The following is a 15,307-nucleotide window of genomic DNA, read 5'->3' as shown; positions in this document are numbered from 1 at the left end:
GTAATCCCCAGGATGTTGACAGTGGGGGATTTAGTGGTGATAATGCCATTGAATGTCAAGGGGAGATGGTTAGATTCTCTCTTGGAGATGGTCATTACCAGGCCCTTATGTGGCACAAATATTACTTGCCACTTATCAGCCCAAGCCTGAATGTTGTCCACGTCTTGCTGCACATGGGCACCGACTGCTCTAGAATTTGAGTCGTCACAAATGGTGAACATTGTTCACTGATGCCTATACATCCTCACTTCTGACCTTAGGGTGAAGAGGAGGTCATTGATGACGTAGCTAGTTTGAGCCTAGGACATTATGCTGAAAAACTCCTGTAGTGATGCCCTGGGACTGAAATGACTGACCTCCAACAACCACAACCATCTTCCTTTGTGCTATGACTCCAAGCAGTGGATAGTTTCCTCCCCATCCCATGCCCCTTTGCCACTGATTTCCCATTGTTTCCAGTTTTGCTATGGCTACTTGATGCCATACTTGGTCAAATGCTGCCTTGGTGTCAAGGGCTGTCACTCTCACCTCACCTCATACGTTCAGCTCTTTTGTCCATTTTTGGACAAAGGCTGTAATGTCAGGAGCGGAGTGGCCCTGGAAAAACCCAAACTGAGCATCGTGAGCAGGTTATTGTTGAATAATTGATGCTCGATAGCACTGTCTACAACGTCTTCCATCACTTTGCTGATGGTCAAGTGTAGACTGATGGGTCAGTAACTGACTGGGTGGATTTGTCTTGCTTTTTGTGGACCGGGCGTACTTGGACAATTGTCCATATTGTTGGGTGGATGCCAGTGTTGTAGCTGTACTGGAACAGCGTCGCCAGGGGGCATGTGTCTAGTTCTGGAGCACAAGTCTTAACATATTAAGCTGATAAATGGGATTGGCAATCTCTTCCAATTTCCTTGCCCTCTGTTGCACATTGCCCAATTGTATACAATACCCTGCATGGGGTTGGATCAGTGCTTTGTACAAACCAATCATCTCCTTTGCGAACTATAAATCTTGAATGTCATTTGCCCTTTCCACCAACACCACACATGATTTAAAAGGTGTTAACCATTGAAATTGCAAGATATTCCTCCTCTATGGTTTCCTCAAGACTGTCCTCACTCCATTTGCACTTCCCAGAGTTTCTATCTTTGTTCCAGTTCACACCTGTCCATTTTCCCCACATTAAAAGTTGCAATTTCTTTTGGCCTAAAAGCCTGATTCAAATTCTTTAGCAACTGTTCTATTTGCTCATTATTTACAATTTTCCCAATTTGGAATTAACATCAAACTTGGGAGCACTTTGTTACAATTCCTTCTCCAAAACACATCAACAATGCAAAACTAAACTACTCTGGCAAATAATAAATTATAACCATTCTAAAAACAATGTTTCCACATTTTCAGTAATTCAGAATTTAAAACCATGTTTTCCTTTATTAGTACAGCTAGCTTCTGATGACTAAGCCGATTGCACAAAAGCTCATTACCTCACGCCACCGAGCCCCAGCACTACTTGAAACATATATATTTGGTTTGCTTGCCAAGTTCTTGCCAATGGAACCTGAGGGAGGAGGAAGAGAAACACACATGAAATCACTGCTACATCCTTTGATAAATGACAGCAGAGTTGGAGGCAAAATTGAAAATATTAGGTCATAGATGTTTGAAATTCATATTGTCATGTATACTTTCCTCCAAGATTGCATTCTACATGTAAAAACCTTTAAGATTAGTGTGAGAAAGAATACAGACATGTCATGACCAAACAACTCATCAAGGAACAATATACTTTTTAATTTGCAGCGTGGTATAATTACCTCATCTGTACCAGTGAGATAACATGGACATGAAAACAGCAGACTTAAGGGATTGCACCTATGTCACTCAATTACACAGCAAGCCAAATTATCATTTTAAATAATTCAAAGCATTTCACTTGATCATTAAACTGCCAATTCAATGTTGATACTAGCAGCAGAATGTTCAATTATCCTTTCCTTTCAATTTCTCTGTTGAACTGAAGATACTACTCTATATATTTGTTCAGTCACCTTCATCTCGAGTCATTGAAAGTCACTTTCTCTTTCACTTAGAGTTGGATCTAGTTGGATCCTGTGAACTATTTCTTATTAAAAAAACCCGTTTAGTTGTGAAATGTTATTTAAAAAGGCTTTTACCAGTATCCTAATTTTATAACATCTCAAATACAAATGCAATACGAAGTCCGACTGCTGTACACACGACTACTACTACCTACCACCACCTACTACATGCCTTTAGGCATAGAAAAAAAAAGCACATAATGGAGGAATAATCATACAGAAGTTGGCACTAAGCCAAAGATAGAAGGGGTAACTAAAAGCTTGGTCAAAGGTGCATAAAAGGGAGGCTTTTAAAAAGGAGAGAAGCATGGATCAAGGGAGGAAATTCCACAGCTCAGCACCTAGATGGCTGAAAACAAAGCAACCAATGAGGCAAGAGTTGGAAGAATGCAGACTGAGGAGTGTTTTAGGGCAGGTGGTGGTTCCAGGGAATAGGGATGAGAATTTGAGTAAGAGACTGAGAATTTCAAACTGAAGGCTTTTGTGGGGTTGAGAATGGGGTAGTGGGTGGAAAAAAAAGGAGACAGAAACTAATGCAGATCAGTGAACACAGAAGTGGTTACTCAACTTAAACAACCACAAGCACTTCTGAACAGAGTTTTTTGTCCATTAAGACATTATAGGGAGGTTGGATGAAAAACAGCTTAACAAAAACTGTTATAACTGTTCCTTTAAAAACCATGTCCAACTTTATTTTGCCAAACCTTAGGGCAAAACAGTTAAAAGATTAAATTTGCAGAAATTCCTGTGAAGAATTAAAGAATGATCTTGTGATTATATAGCACTTTTCAAACCACTTCACACCAATGAAGTGCTTTGATTTGTCAATTTAGCAGTGTAGGGAAAGCCAGCAGTCAATTTGCACACAGCAAGGCCTAATGAGCAATGAAATAAATGATCAGATAATCTGCATTAGAGGAATTGGTTGAGGGATAAATATTGGCTGAAAGATACCCCCGACATTCAAATAATGCAATGGGATCTCCCAAGCCATCTTAGATAACACAGAGCCTCATTTTGATATCAGTAAATGTTTCTCTGTTGGAGGTACTTTTTTAAAAAAGTTAGCTTGGATTATGTGCACAAGCCTCCAGAGTGGTAGCTTGAACTACAAAGCTTTGACTCAGGTTGGCAAGTTTTAGGGGATTTATTATTTCTTAGTTTTGAAGCCCCACTTCAAGACTTGAGCACAAACCTAATCTGAGACTTAGCACCGAAAGAATTCTGCATGGTCGGAGATGCTGCCCTCCCAGTAACAATTGAACAGAGGCCCTGTCTGAATATTTCAGTGATTATAATGGCCCTGAAAGATGCAAAATGTCCAGAATAACCTTAAATTATCACCATCAGATAGATTAACCAGCTAGCTTGAGTTTGTGGACTGCTGATGTAAAATCACTGCTGGGTTCATTGCAAATAAATTTATAATGTTTCAGGCATAAAAATGTGCCAATAGTAGCCAGTTCTATATAAAGAACCGGAAATTATTGCAATAGGGGCAGTACACAAAATGACAAGTGCAGTTTCAAGCCAAACAGCAAAGAACTTTCCATTTCTGCTGCTGTGAGGAAGAACCCTCAGAACAAAATAGGTGATAACACCACAAGGAATAGGTCATTCGGCCCTGAGCCTGCTCCACCATCCAAAGATCATGGCTGATCAGATTGTGGCTTTAACTCCACTTTACTGCCTGTCCCCCATAACCCTCAACGCCCTTGTAGATCAAAAATCTACATCTACAAATATATTCAATGATCCAGCCTTCACTGTTAACTGGGGAAGAGAATTCCCAACACTTACAACCCTCAGGAGAAAATGATAAATTCATCAACTCATTTACTTCCTAGTGATTAAATTAAAAAAAGCCATGCTGCCTGGCTAATCGCGGGAAGTTATTCTTTGGGGTTCAGAAGAAAAGGTGATTTCATTGAAACCCAAGGACTTGACAGGAGAGATGCTGGGAGGTTATTTCCCCCAGACGGAAAGCACTAGACATGCCATTACTATCACAGATTCATTTGGTGTTGCAAAAGTACTATTCATTCCACTATAGCGGTGCGAGAAACAAGCATATTTTAATGTTTCCGCAGACACAAAGCGGCACATGTAGTCCATTCAATGTTCCACTAATTTAAAATTAAAGTGGTGGGGGGCGGGGCGGTGGGCAGGAGCATAAAAATCAGAGCGACTCTGCACTTAACTGGGTCAGGCAATTCATTATTTGTAGAAGAAAAAGGAAACTCTGCCTGGCTGTCTAAATGAATGTTAAATGACAAGGGCCTAAAAACTGCTAATCTTAAACTTGGTGACGGTCTTTCATTAGCATGAATGGGAATGGTTTCTAGGCAGAAGGTACTGTTAAGTGAATTTATAAAATTACAGAGGAAGCTCAGCACTAGATTTCTTTTGGTTAAAAAAAAACGCATCACCTGTAGCAATGAGGAGGCCTGGTGCCGACTCTTTGGAAAGGATGGGCATTCTGCGGAGCTGGAAGTTGAGCAACTGGCTGTAACGCTGTGCCAGATGCAGCGAGCAGCCTTGGTTTAACTGCAAAAAGAAAAAAAAACTCTCATCCAGTAATCTTAAATTCTAGTTTAAACCGAACCATTTAAGTTCAAAATTTAAAACCTTGGGTCCTCAGTGGCCTAGTTGCTAATTGCAGCAAGTAATGAAACCACAGGTTGGGGGTCCAGTTCCTCAAGCGCTTTGGGACGTTTATTAGGTTAAAAAATTCTTTTGAGTTATCAACAGTCACAGATTGCAACTCTTTCGAGTACAAACACAGTTCTTGGTTTCCGGAAGTGGGACATGAACCCACAACCCTCTGATTCAAAGGCGAGGGTGCTATGAACTGAGCCACAGCGTACTATATAATTGAAGTTGTTAATTCCATCCAGCTGAGTTAGCTAACCTGTCGAGCCAGCAATAGGATCAGAGCACCACTAGGTTTGGACAAGAGGAAATGATGAAAGAGAAGTCAGCTTCTGATAGCCATCCATTGACAAACTATTAAATGCTTTTGTGGGCATCAAGCTTTATGATTCTCTCCCTCTCCATCAATCTCTAATAACAGACCAACATTCACAGACAAGGCTACTGGGGGGGGGGGAAAGAGAGAGACAGAGGTGGGGGGGGGGGGGGCGAGAGAGAGACAGAGGTGGGGGGGGGGGGGCGAGAGAGAGACAGAGGTGGGGGGGGGGGGGGCGAGAGAGAGACAGAGGGGGGAGGGGGCGAGAGAGAGACAGAGGGGGGAGGGGGCGAGAGAGAGACAGAGGGGGGAGGGGGCGAGAGAGAGACAGAGGGGGGAGGGGGCGAGAGAGAGACAGAGGGGGGAGGGGGCGAGAGAGAGACAGAGGGGGGAGGGGGCGAGAGAGAGACAGAGGGGGGAGGGGGCGAGAGAGATACAGAGGGGGGAGGGGGGCGAGAGAGAGACAGAGGGGGGGGGGGCGAGAGAGAGACAGAGGGGGGAGGGGGGGGCGAGAGAGAGACAGAGGTGGGGGGGGGCGAGAGAGAGACAGAGGGGGGAGGGGGCGAGAGAGAGACAGAGGGGGGAGGGGGCGAGAGAGAGACAGAGGGGGGAGGGGGCGAGAGAGAGACAGAGGGGGGAGGGGGCGAGAGAGAGACAGAGGGGGGAGGGGGCGAGAGAGAGACAGAGGGGGGAGGGGGCGAGAGAGAGACAGAGGGGGGAGGGGGCGAGAGAGAGACAGAGGGGGGAGGGGGCGAGAGAGAGACAGAGGGGGGAGGGGGCGAGAGAGAGACAGAGGTGGGGGGGGGGCGAGAGAGAGACAGAGGGGGGAGGGGGCGAGAGAGAGACAGAGGGGGGAGGGGGCGAGAGAGAGACAGAGGGGGGAGGGGGCGAGAGAGAGACAGAGGGGGGAGGGGGCGAGAGAGAGACAGAGGGGGGAGGGGGCGAGAGAGAGACAGAGGGGGGAGGGGGCGAGAGAGAGACAGAGGGGGGAGGGGGCGAGAGAGAGACAGAGGGGGGAGGGGGCGAGAGAGAGACAGAGGGGGGAGGGGGGCGAGAGAGAGACAGAGGGGGGAGGGGGCGAGAGAGAGACAGAGGGGGGAGGGGGCGAGAGAGAGACAGAGGGGGGAGGGGGCGAGAGAGAGACAGAGGTGGGGGGGGGGCGAGAGAGAGACAGAGGGGGGAGGGGGCGAGAGAGAGACAGAGGGGGGAGGGGGCGAGAGAGAGACAGAGGGGGGAGGGGGCGAGAGAGAGACAGAGGGGGGAGGGGGCGAGAGAGAGACAGAGGGGGGAGGGAGCGAGAGAGAGACAGAGGGGGGAGGGGGCGAGAGAGAGACAGAGGGGGGAGGGGGCGAGAGAGAGACAGAGGGGGGAGGGGGCGAGAGAGAGACAGAGGGGGGAGGGGGCGAGAGAGAGACAGAGGGGGGAGGGGGGCGAGAGAGAGACAGAGGGGGGAGGGGGCGAGAGAGAGACAGAGGGGGGAGGGGGCGAGAGAGAGACAGAGGGGGGAGGGGGCGAGAGAGAGACAGAGGGGGAGGGGGCGAGAGAGAGACAGAGGGGGGAGGGGGCGAGAGAGAGACAGAGGGGGGAGGGGGCGAGAGAGAGACAGAGGGGGGAGGGGGCGAGAGAGAGACAGAGGGGGGAGGGGGCGAGAGAGAGACAGAGGGGGGAGGGGGCGAGAGAGAGACAGAGGGGGGAGGGGGCGAGAGAGAGACAGAGGGGGGAGGGGGCGAGAGAGAGACAGAGGGGGGAGGGGGCGAGAGAGAGACAGAGGGGGGAGGGGGCGAGAGAGAGACAGAGGGGGGAGGGGGCGAGAGAGAGACAGAGGGGGGAGGGGGCGAGAGAGAGACAGAGGGGGGAGGGGGCGAGAGAGAGACAGAGGGGGGAGGGGGCGAGAGAGAGACAGAGGGGGGAGGGGGCGAGAGAGAGACAGAGGGGGGAGGGGGCGAGAGAGAGACAGAGGGGGGAGGGGGCGAGAGAGAGACAGAGGGGGGAGGGGGCGAGAGAGAGACAGAGGGGGGAGGGGGCGAGAGAGAGACAGAGGGGGGAGGGGGCGAGAGAGAGACAGAGGGGGGAGGGGGCGAGAGAGAGACAGAGGGGGGAGGGGGCGAGAGAGAGACAGAGGGGGGAGGGGGCGAGAGAGAGACAGAGGGGGGAGGGGGCGAGAGAGAGACAGAGGGGGGAGGGGGCGAGAGAGAGACAGAGGGGGGAGGGGGCGAGAGAGAGACAGAGGGGGGAGGGGGCGAGAGAGAGACAGAGGGGGGAGGGGGCGAGAGAGAGACAGAGGGGGGAGGGGGCGAGAGAGAGACAGAGGGGGGAGGGGGCGAGAGAGAGACAGAGGGGGGAGGGGGCGAGAGAGAGACAGAGGGGGGGAGGGGGCGAGAGAGAGACAGAGGGGGGAGGGGGCGAGAGAGAGACAGAGGGGGGAGGGGGCGAGAGAGAGACAGAGGGGGGAGGGGGCGAGAGAGAGACAGAGGGGGGAGGGGGCGAGAGAGAGACAGAGGGGGGAGGGGGCGAGAGAGAGACAGAGGGGGGAGGGGGCGAGAGAGAGACAGAGGGGGGAGGGGGCGAGAGAGAGACAGAGGGGGGAGGGGGCGAGAGAGAGACAGAGGGGGGAGGGGGCGAGAGAGAGACAGAGGGGGGAGGGGGCGAGAGAGAGACAGAGGGGGGAGGGGGCGAGAGAGAGACAGAGGGGGGAGGGGGCGAGAGAGAGACAGAGGGGGGGAGGGGGCGAGAGAGAGACAGAGGGGGGAGGGGGCGAGAGAGAGACAGAGGGGGGAGGGGGCGAGAGAGAGACAGAGGGGGGAGGGGGCGAGCGAGAGACAGAGGGGGGAGGGGGCGAGAGACAGAGGGGGGAGGGGGCGAGAGACAGAGGGGGGAGGGGGCGAGAGACAGAGGGGGGAGGGGGCGAGAGACAGAGGGGGGAGGGGGCGAGAGACAGAGGGGGGAGGGGGCGAGAGACAGAGGGGGGAGGGGGCGAGAGACAGAGGGGGGAGGGGGCGAGAGACAGAGGGGGGAGGGGGCGAGAGACAGAGGGGGGAGGGGGCGAGAGACAGAGGGGGGAGGGGGCGAGAGACAGAGGGGGGAGGGGGCGAGAGACAGAGGGGGGAGGGGGCGAGAGACAGAGGGGGGAGGGGGCGAGAGACAGAGGGGGGAGGGGGCGAGAGACAGAGGGGGGAGGGGGCGAGAGACAGAGGGGGGAGGGGGCGAGAGACAGAGGGGGGAGGGGGCGAGAGACAGAGGGGGGAGGGGGCGAGAGACAGAGGGGGGAGGGGGCGAGAGACAGAGGGGGGAGGGGGCGAGAGACAGAGGGGGGAGGGGGCGAGAGACAGAGGGGGGAGGGGGCGAGAGACAGAGGGGGGAGGGGGCGAGAGACAGAGGGGGGAAGGGGCGAGAGACAGAGGGGGGAAGGGGCGAGAGACAGAGGGGGGAGGCGGCGAGAGACAGAGGGAGGGGGAGAGAGACAGAGGGAGGGGGAGAGAGACAGAGGGAGGGGGAGACAGAGGGAGAGAGACAGAGAGAGAGAGACAGAGAGAGAGAGAGAGAGAGAGAGAGAGAGACAGAGAAGCATGGATATGGAACCATGTCCCCAGCAAGAACTTTGCACCTTGAGAGAAGTCAATTACATCCCAATAACCTAAGATCGTGTAAATTTTCAAAACACTATTAAAATCTGCAATTTCTTTCTCCATCCTTACCTTACAGTTGATTTTAACACCATCACTGCCAAAGGATGGTGCCTGCAACAGTTCCCAAGTTCCACCCTTATCAAAAGTTATCACTGATCTCATGTTCTCCTCGGCGTAGGACCCATTCATCTGGGTAGCAATGTAGACTCCCCGCAGTCCTTCTACACGATGAATATCTGCAAATGGTTCATTTGCAAAGTATCTGTGAATTTAAGGGAACAAGAAAACAAGTTCCTTAGAAGGCAGTGGAGTTTTCTTTGATGGATCAGTGGGCTATCAATAAATCCCATGTACATCATTGTGATTTCTGAGTTTTATGATAAGATGGAAATTGAGGGGGGGAGTGGGGGTGAGTGGAGGATGGCAAGGAGGAGAGAAGCAAGAGTGACTACATTCATTTCAGCTTTCTTTAATTTTGAACAGAAAAATATGTATAACTCATCTTCTGCATCACAAAGACCGTCTACTGCCATTCCATATTACCTGTCACTGCCCCTACTTCTGCTCATCTGACACTAAAAGCCTAAAATATGCCATTGCCACTTCCCGACCCAACTACACCAACGCCCCCCGAGCTGCTTTCTCATCCTCATACTCTAATCTTCAGCTCATCCTAAACTCTGCTGCCAATAACTAGGCCTACTCCAGATTTCATTTGCCTATTACCCCTGTCCTTGCTGACCCACATTGGCTTCCAGGCCCACAACACCTCAAATTTAAAATGATCATGTTAATGCCCTTTATTATCTCACCCCCTCTATCTTTAACTTCTTTCAGCCCTACAACTCTTCCTGAACACTATTTCACGGACTCTGGCCTTTTGTACGTCCCCTCTCAGCTTGTCTCGCACTCAAAAATCTCCCCCTAAACACTGCCTTCTCTCCACTTCTCTCTCCTTGAAACAAAACTACTTTGGTGCAGTGTCCATTTTTGTCTGATAACACTTCTGAAGTGCCTTGGGGACATTTTTCTACATTAAAGACACTATATAAATATAAGTTGCTGTTGCTGGGTCTTTCTGGATGAATGAATGAAAGAAAGTCAAGATCTTGTGAAAAGACTTAGATGAAGACAAATCTTCAGCACATCTAATCCCATGTCCCCATTACACAGTCTTAATATCTACCTGAACAATCAGGTAGATATTAGATGCTCAGTTTAGCATCTCTGTTGACATATGAAAAAAGCTTAGTTTTGTTTTCCCTCTTAAGACATGTAAATGCAAAACAGTTATCCCATTGAATGTCACTGGTCCACTGCAATAATAGAATAATAATAAACATTTTCAATAAAACTGGCAGAGACAATCTTGAAAGGTTACATCGACACCACTCCATGTTTCAATTGTGTGCCTGGAGGAAAATAAATCTCTTTCCAATTTAAATCTGTTCAAGTATCCACAACAAACAGACTGGTAAAGCAGCTGATGTCAACAGTGTTGCATTAAAACCTCCTTTTCTTTAGAATACATAAACTATGGAACAAGAGTAAGAGCACATTTTAACATGGTCTACTTCGAACAAAGTGGGCGGTTTAACTTGGGCAGACAAAGGGGACTTTGTTTAACTAACTGGCACGATTACATCTTGCAGTAATTCACAGTTCTATATCACAATGACTATTCCCCTGCTGCTTCACACACCATAGCTGTGCTACATAAATAAAACAGATTTTACTTCCTGAGATTTTAAAAATCCCATGGCTGGGGAACAGGAGTGTGGTGCACAAACATCTGAAAGTGAACTGACATAACTGTGGGCCATTTGACAGTGTTTGTTGACTTTAGCAATTCTGAACCCATCAATAAAACATACATCTTTACCATTTGCTCATTTGGTGCCTCACTACTAAAACAGATCAGTCAAAGATCTTCAGGGACCTGTAGTATACTTAGTTGCAGCAAGTACATCAGAATCCAAATGAACTCAAAAGCCAGCTTGTCAAAAAAATGTTATGCTTGGATATGGAACAAGATCAAGACTACATTTTAATATGGTCTACTTAAAGCTTTTAACTTTGGTAGACAAAGAGAACTTTAGTGAGGGAAATAAAGGAAGCCACATGCTCCTTGGAAAATAAAAGTCTAAATAGGGTGCAAAGGGCTCTGAGAGTACAGACACATACTAAAACTAGAGATGGGCTAACAAAGGTAATTTTAAAAAAAACAAAGTACTGGAGCTCATTTCTACAGGAATAGAATTAAAAAGCAAAGAAAATTAAATTTGTGGAAAAACTCAGCAGGTCTGACAGCATCTGCGCAGAGGAACACAAGTTAACGTTTCGAGTCCGAATGACTCTTCATCAGAACTAAGGAAAAATAGAAAAGAGGTGAAATATAAACTGGTTTAAGTGGGGGTGGGAGAGGTAGAGCTGGATAGAGGGCCAGTGATAGGTGGAGATTGCCAAAGATGTCAAAGACGAAAGGACAAAGGGGTGTTGACGGTGGTGATATTAGCTAAGAAATGTGCTAATGGGGACATTAAGGGTGGAAAGCAGGACGAGCAAGGTACAGATAGCCCTAGTTGGCGGGGGCGGGGCGGGGGGGGGGAATAAATTTATATATATTTTTCTTTTCCCACCTATTTCCATTATTTTTAAATGTATTTCCATCCATTGTTTCATCTCCACCTTTTAGCCTATTTCGATCCCTTCCCCCCACCCCACCCCCACTAGGGCTATCTGTACCTTGCTCGTCCTGCTTTCTACCCTTAATGTCACCATTAGCACATTTCTTAGCTAATATCACCACCTTCAACACCTTTGTCCTTTTGACTATGACATCGTTTGGCAATCTCCACCTATCAGTGGCCCTCTATCCAGCTCTACCTCTCCCACCCCCCCTTAAACCAGCTTATATTTCACCTCTTTTCTATTTTTCCTTAGTTCTGATGAAGAGTCATTCGGACTCGAAATGTTAACGGTGTTCCTCTCCGCAGATGCTGTCAGACCTGCTGAGTTTTTCCAGGTATTTTTGTTTTTGTTCTAGATTTCCAGCATCCACAGTATTTTGCTTTTATATTAAATTTGTATTGGACTTTGGTTGGACTACACAATACTTTGCACAGTTCTGGACTCAATATTGTAAAGAACAGGAAAAGGGCACTGGAGAAGGTGCAAATAAGATTTATAAAGATGATTCCAGAACAGAGTGTATAACCATCAGGAAAGACTGAACAAACAAGGTGTTTTCCACTAGAAGAGAAGCCCAAGGGGTGACCAAATAAAGGTCTTTTAAAGGCAAGTCACTGAAAGCTAACATGCAGGTATAAGCAAGCAAGACAAATGGTAGGTTAGCCTTCATTATAGAGGATTTGAGTATGGAGCAAAGATATCTAACTGCAGGTTATATAGGTAAAAGCAAAATACTACGGATGCTGAAAATGTGAAACAAAAACTCAGCAGGTCTGACAGCATCTGTGGAGAGAAAAACAGAGTTAACGTTTCGAGTCCGTGTGACTCTTCTTCAGAACTAAAGAGAAGTAAAAATGTGGCGAAATATACACTGTTTAAGGGGGTGGTACAGGTGAAGCTGGATAGAAGGCCAGCGATAGGTGAAGGCAAAGGAGAGATTGCAAAAGATGTCATAAAAAGCTCGAAGGGGTGTTGATGATGGTGATATTGGAACATTGCAACAGGCCAAAGATAGACATGTGGACACGAGAGCAGGGTGGTGTGTTGAAATGGCAAGCGACAGGAAGGTCTGGGTCATGCTTGCAGACAGACTGCAGTTATATAGGGCCTTGGTGCGACTACAATTGGAGTGCGGTGTGCAGTTTTGGTCTCCTTACCTAAGGAAAGATGTACTTGCCATAGAGGGAGTGCAACTAAGGTTCACTAAATTAAATTCTGGGATGGAGGGATTGTCCCATGAGGAATGAATAAATAGACTGGGCTTTATTATCTGGAGTTTAGAAGAATGAGGGCTCGACAGTGTAGATGAAGGAAGAAAAGAGGTTTCTTTGGCTGGGGATCTAGAACCAGGCCACATAGGTCCGAGATGGGGAAGAATTTCTTCATTCAGAAGGTGGTGAATCTTTGAATTCTCTGCCCCTGAGGGCTGTGGAGGCTCAGTCGTTGAGTATGTTCAAGACTGAGATCGATAGATTTCTACATATTAAAAACATCAAAGGATACAGGGATAGTGCGAGAAATTGGTGCTTTAGGTAGATGATCAGCCATGATCTCACTGATTAACGGAGCAGACTCAAAGGGCTGAATGGCCTACTCCTGCTCCTATTTCTTATGATTATAAACAGGTAGAAGAGAGCTTTATATGTGAGGGAGAGACCAAACCTCAGGGCCATAAATATAAGACAGTTGCTGATAAATCCAATAGGGACTTAAGGAGAAACTAGTTTATCTAGAGAGTAGTTTAATATTTGGAACTCACTACCAAAAAAAGTTGAGATGAATAGCATAGATGCATTTAAGGCGGAAGCTAGATAAGTACCAAGAGAGGAAGGAATAAAAGGATATGCTGATGGGGTGAGAAGAGGGGTGGAAGAAGGTTCGTGTGGAGCATAAACACTGGCATGGACTAGATGGATTGAACAGACTGTTTATGCTGTGCTATCTAAGTAACCATACACAGATCTCCAGCTTCAACAAGCTATCTCAGCCACTACAGTAGCCTGGGAACTATAATTGTCCTCACTGCTCCTAGGTTGGGGGAAAAGGGAAAATAAAGGCCAAAGATACTGATCATTATCTAGAAGCCCCTGTTGTAAGTGTGCTTGCATAGGAGGTGGGGTGAGGACAGGAGTGGTACACTCTATTATAGAGTAGCTTGTCAGTATTCATCAAAGAGCCACAAATGTGGGCCACCTTGTCAAGAATCAGAGCAGTGATCATTTGAGCAACCATTTGTAGAAGCTAATGCCTGCAGGAGTAGTAAACAGAACAAAACAAATGGAAATGGAAAACTGTCAACCATAAATTTAAACTGATATTTTCCTTTATCAGGAACCTGGATGCAGGGAGGATGTTTCCCCTGGTTGGGGAGTCTAGAACCAGGGGCCACAGTCTCAGGATGCGGGGCAGGCCATTTAAGACTGAGATGAGGAAAAATTTCTTCACTCAGAGGATGGTCAACCTGTGGAATTCTCTCCCACAGAATGCTGTGGAGGCCGGGTCACTGAATACATTCAAGAAAGAAATTGATACATTTTTGGATATTAGGGACATCAAGGGGTATTGAGAGAAAGCAGGAATATGGCGTGGAGTTAGAGGATCAGCCGTGATCATATTGAATTGCAGAGCAGGCTCAAAGGGCCGAATGGCCTACTCCTGCTCCTACTTTCTACATTTCTCTGTTATCAGAACCTTCCAATTCCACAATAGCCTTAGAAAAATACAAAATTTTCTTCAAGACCATATCTCAGCAAATAGAGTGGAAAATAGTCAGTGTCAATTGCTAATTAACTATAAGTACAAGTTCCAATACAGAACCCATAACAATATAATCTTGCTTTACTACATTTATGTACATTATCTTTCTAACAAACTCCTGCAAGTGTACCAGAACACCCCATTCAAGTTGCATTCTAAATATTACCATTACTTATTTCTCTTGCACTATGCTGGCACCCCTAACTGAAGAATTCCCTACAATTCTGGCCTCTTGCACCACCCCAATCATAATTGCTCCAACATTGGTGGCTATACCCAAGGTCTGGAATTTCCTCCTTATTTCAGTATCCTCCTATGAGACACTTCCCAAAACCTACCTCTGATTAATTTCTCCTTATATGGCTCGGTGTCGTACTTTGTTTCAGAACGTTCCTGTGATGCATCTAGGGCCATTTCATTACATTCAAGGTGCTTTATAAATTTGTTGTTGTTGTTCAGGTCTCAAACTAGCTGTCAGCTGTCATTAGAACGTTTACTAGCTTCTTGATCCTTTTCTTTTCCTCATGGAAGTGCTCCATATCCACTGCCTTCTTCCCTCAGGTTATTTGGTCAGGCCAGTTAGCTCACTAGACTGTCAAACCATTCTGTACTTGGTTAGTTCATAGCCCTGTCACATCCAATTTTGCAATTTTCTTCATTAAAGCAAGGTTTAAACTCTGAATTATAGGAGGACATGCAGTCAAAAATTTGCAAGTTTACAACATAAATTCCATGAAAGTCAAAAGGATGAAGTTAAATGTGTATTGGTGTCCAAATGTGTAATTGTGAGAAATTCCTTTGTCTACTATTTTAACCAAGGCTTCAACTTATTTGCTTTAAATTAGTTAGAACTCCTTCAATATTGCACAGCAAGCAGCTTCACCCAAACCTCTGAAGCTGGAATCTAGAGGTCAAAAAACAAAGTGCACAATCTGAACTGGGCTAATCTATACCATTTTACCAAATGTGTGTGTGTTTAAATTCAAGTCACTCAATCAGCTTCAAAAGTTAACATTTTAGAATAAATATCAGCCAAACTTAAGGGAAATGCATTGCTTTTCGCAACCTCAGAACATCCTAAAATTGGCTTCAAATCCAAGAAAGTACGTTTGAAGTGCAGTTAAACACATCAGCCAATTAGCACACAGCAGTCCACTAAAGAAATT

General features: G+C 47.3%; 1 protein-coding gene across 1 annotated transcript in view; it reads right to left on the bottom strand.

Annotated features, from left to right (window-relative positions):
- The window catches only part of sorl1 (sortilin-related receptor, L(DLR class) A repeats containing), a 203,602-nt gene that overhangs the window by 95,074 nt on the left and 93,221 nt on the right, over positions 1-15,307 (bottom strand). Inside the window, exons 9-11 of the mRNA XM_078533063.1 lie at positions 8,763-8,955; positions 4,529-4,646; positions 1,485-1,558 (exon numbers count right to left, since the gene is read on the bottom strand). Coding sequence (XP_078389189.1) covers positions 1,485-1,558; positions 4,529-4,646; positions 8,763-8,955 — 385 coding nt within the window. The remainder of the gene's footprint in view (positions 1-1,484; positions 1,559-4,528; positions 4,647-8,762; positions 8,956-15,307) is intronic.

The sequence above is a fragment of the Cetorhinus maximus genome, chromosome 2 (genome assembly GCF_964194155.1).
Source record: "Cetorhinus maximus chromosome 2, sCetMax3.hap1.1, whole genome shotgun sequence".
NCBI lineage: Eukaryota > Metazoa > Chordata > Chondrichthyes > Lamniformes > Cetorhinidae > Cetorhinus > Cetorhinus maximus.
The sequence above is the reverse complement of the archived record's forward strand: the minus strand, read 5'-3'. Positions and strand labels throughout refer to the sequence as shown.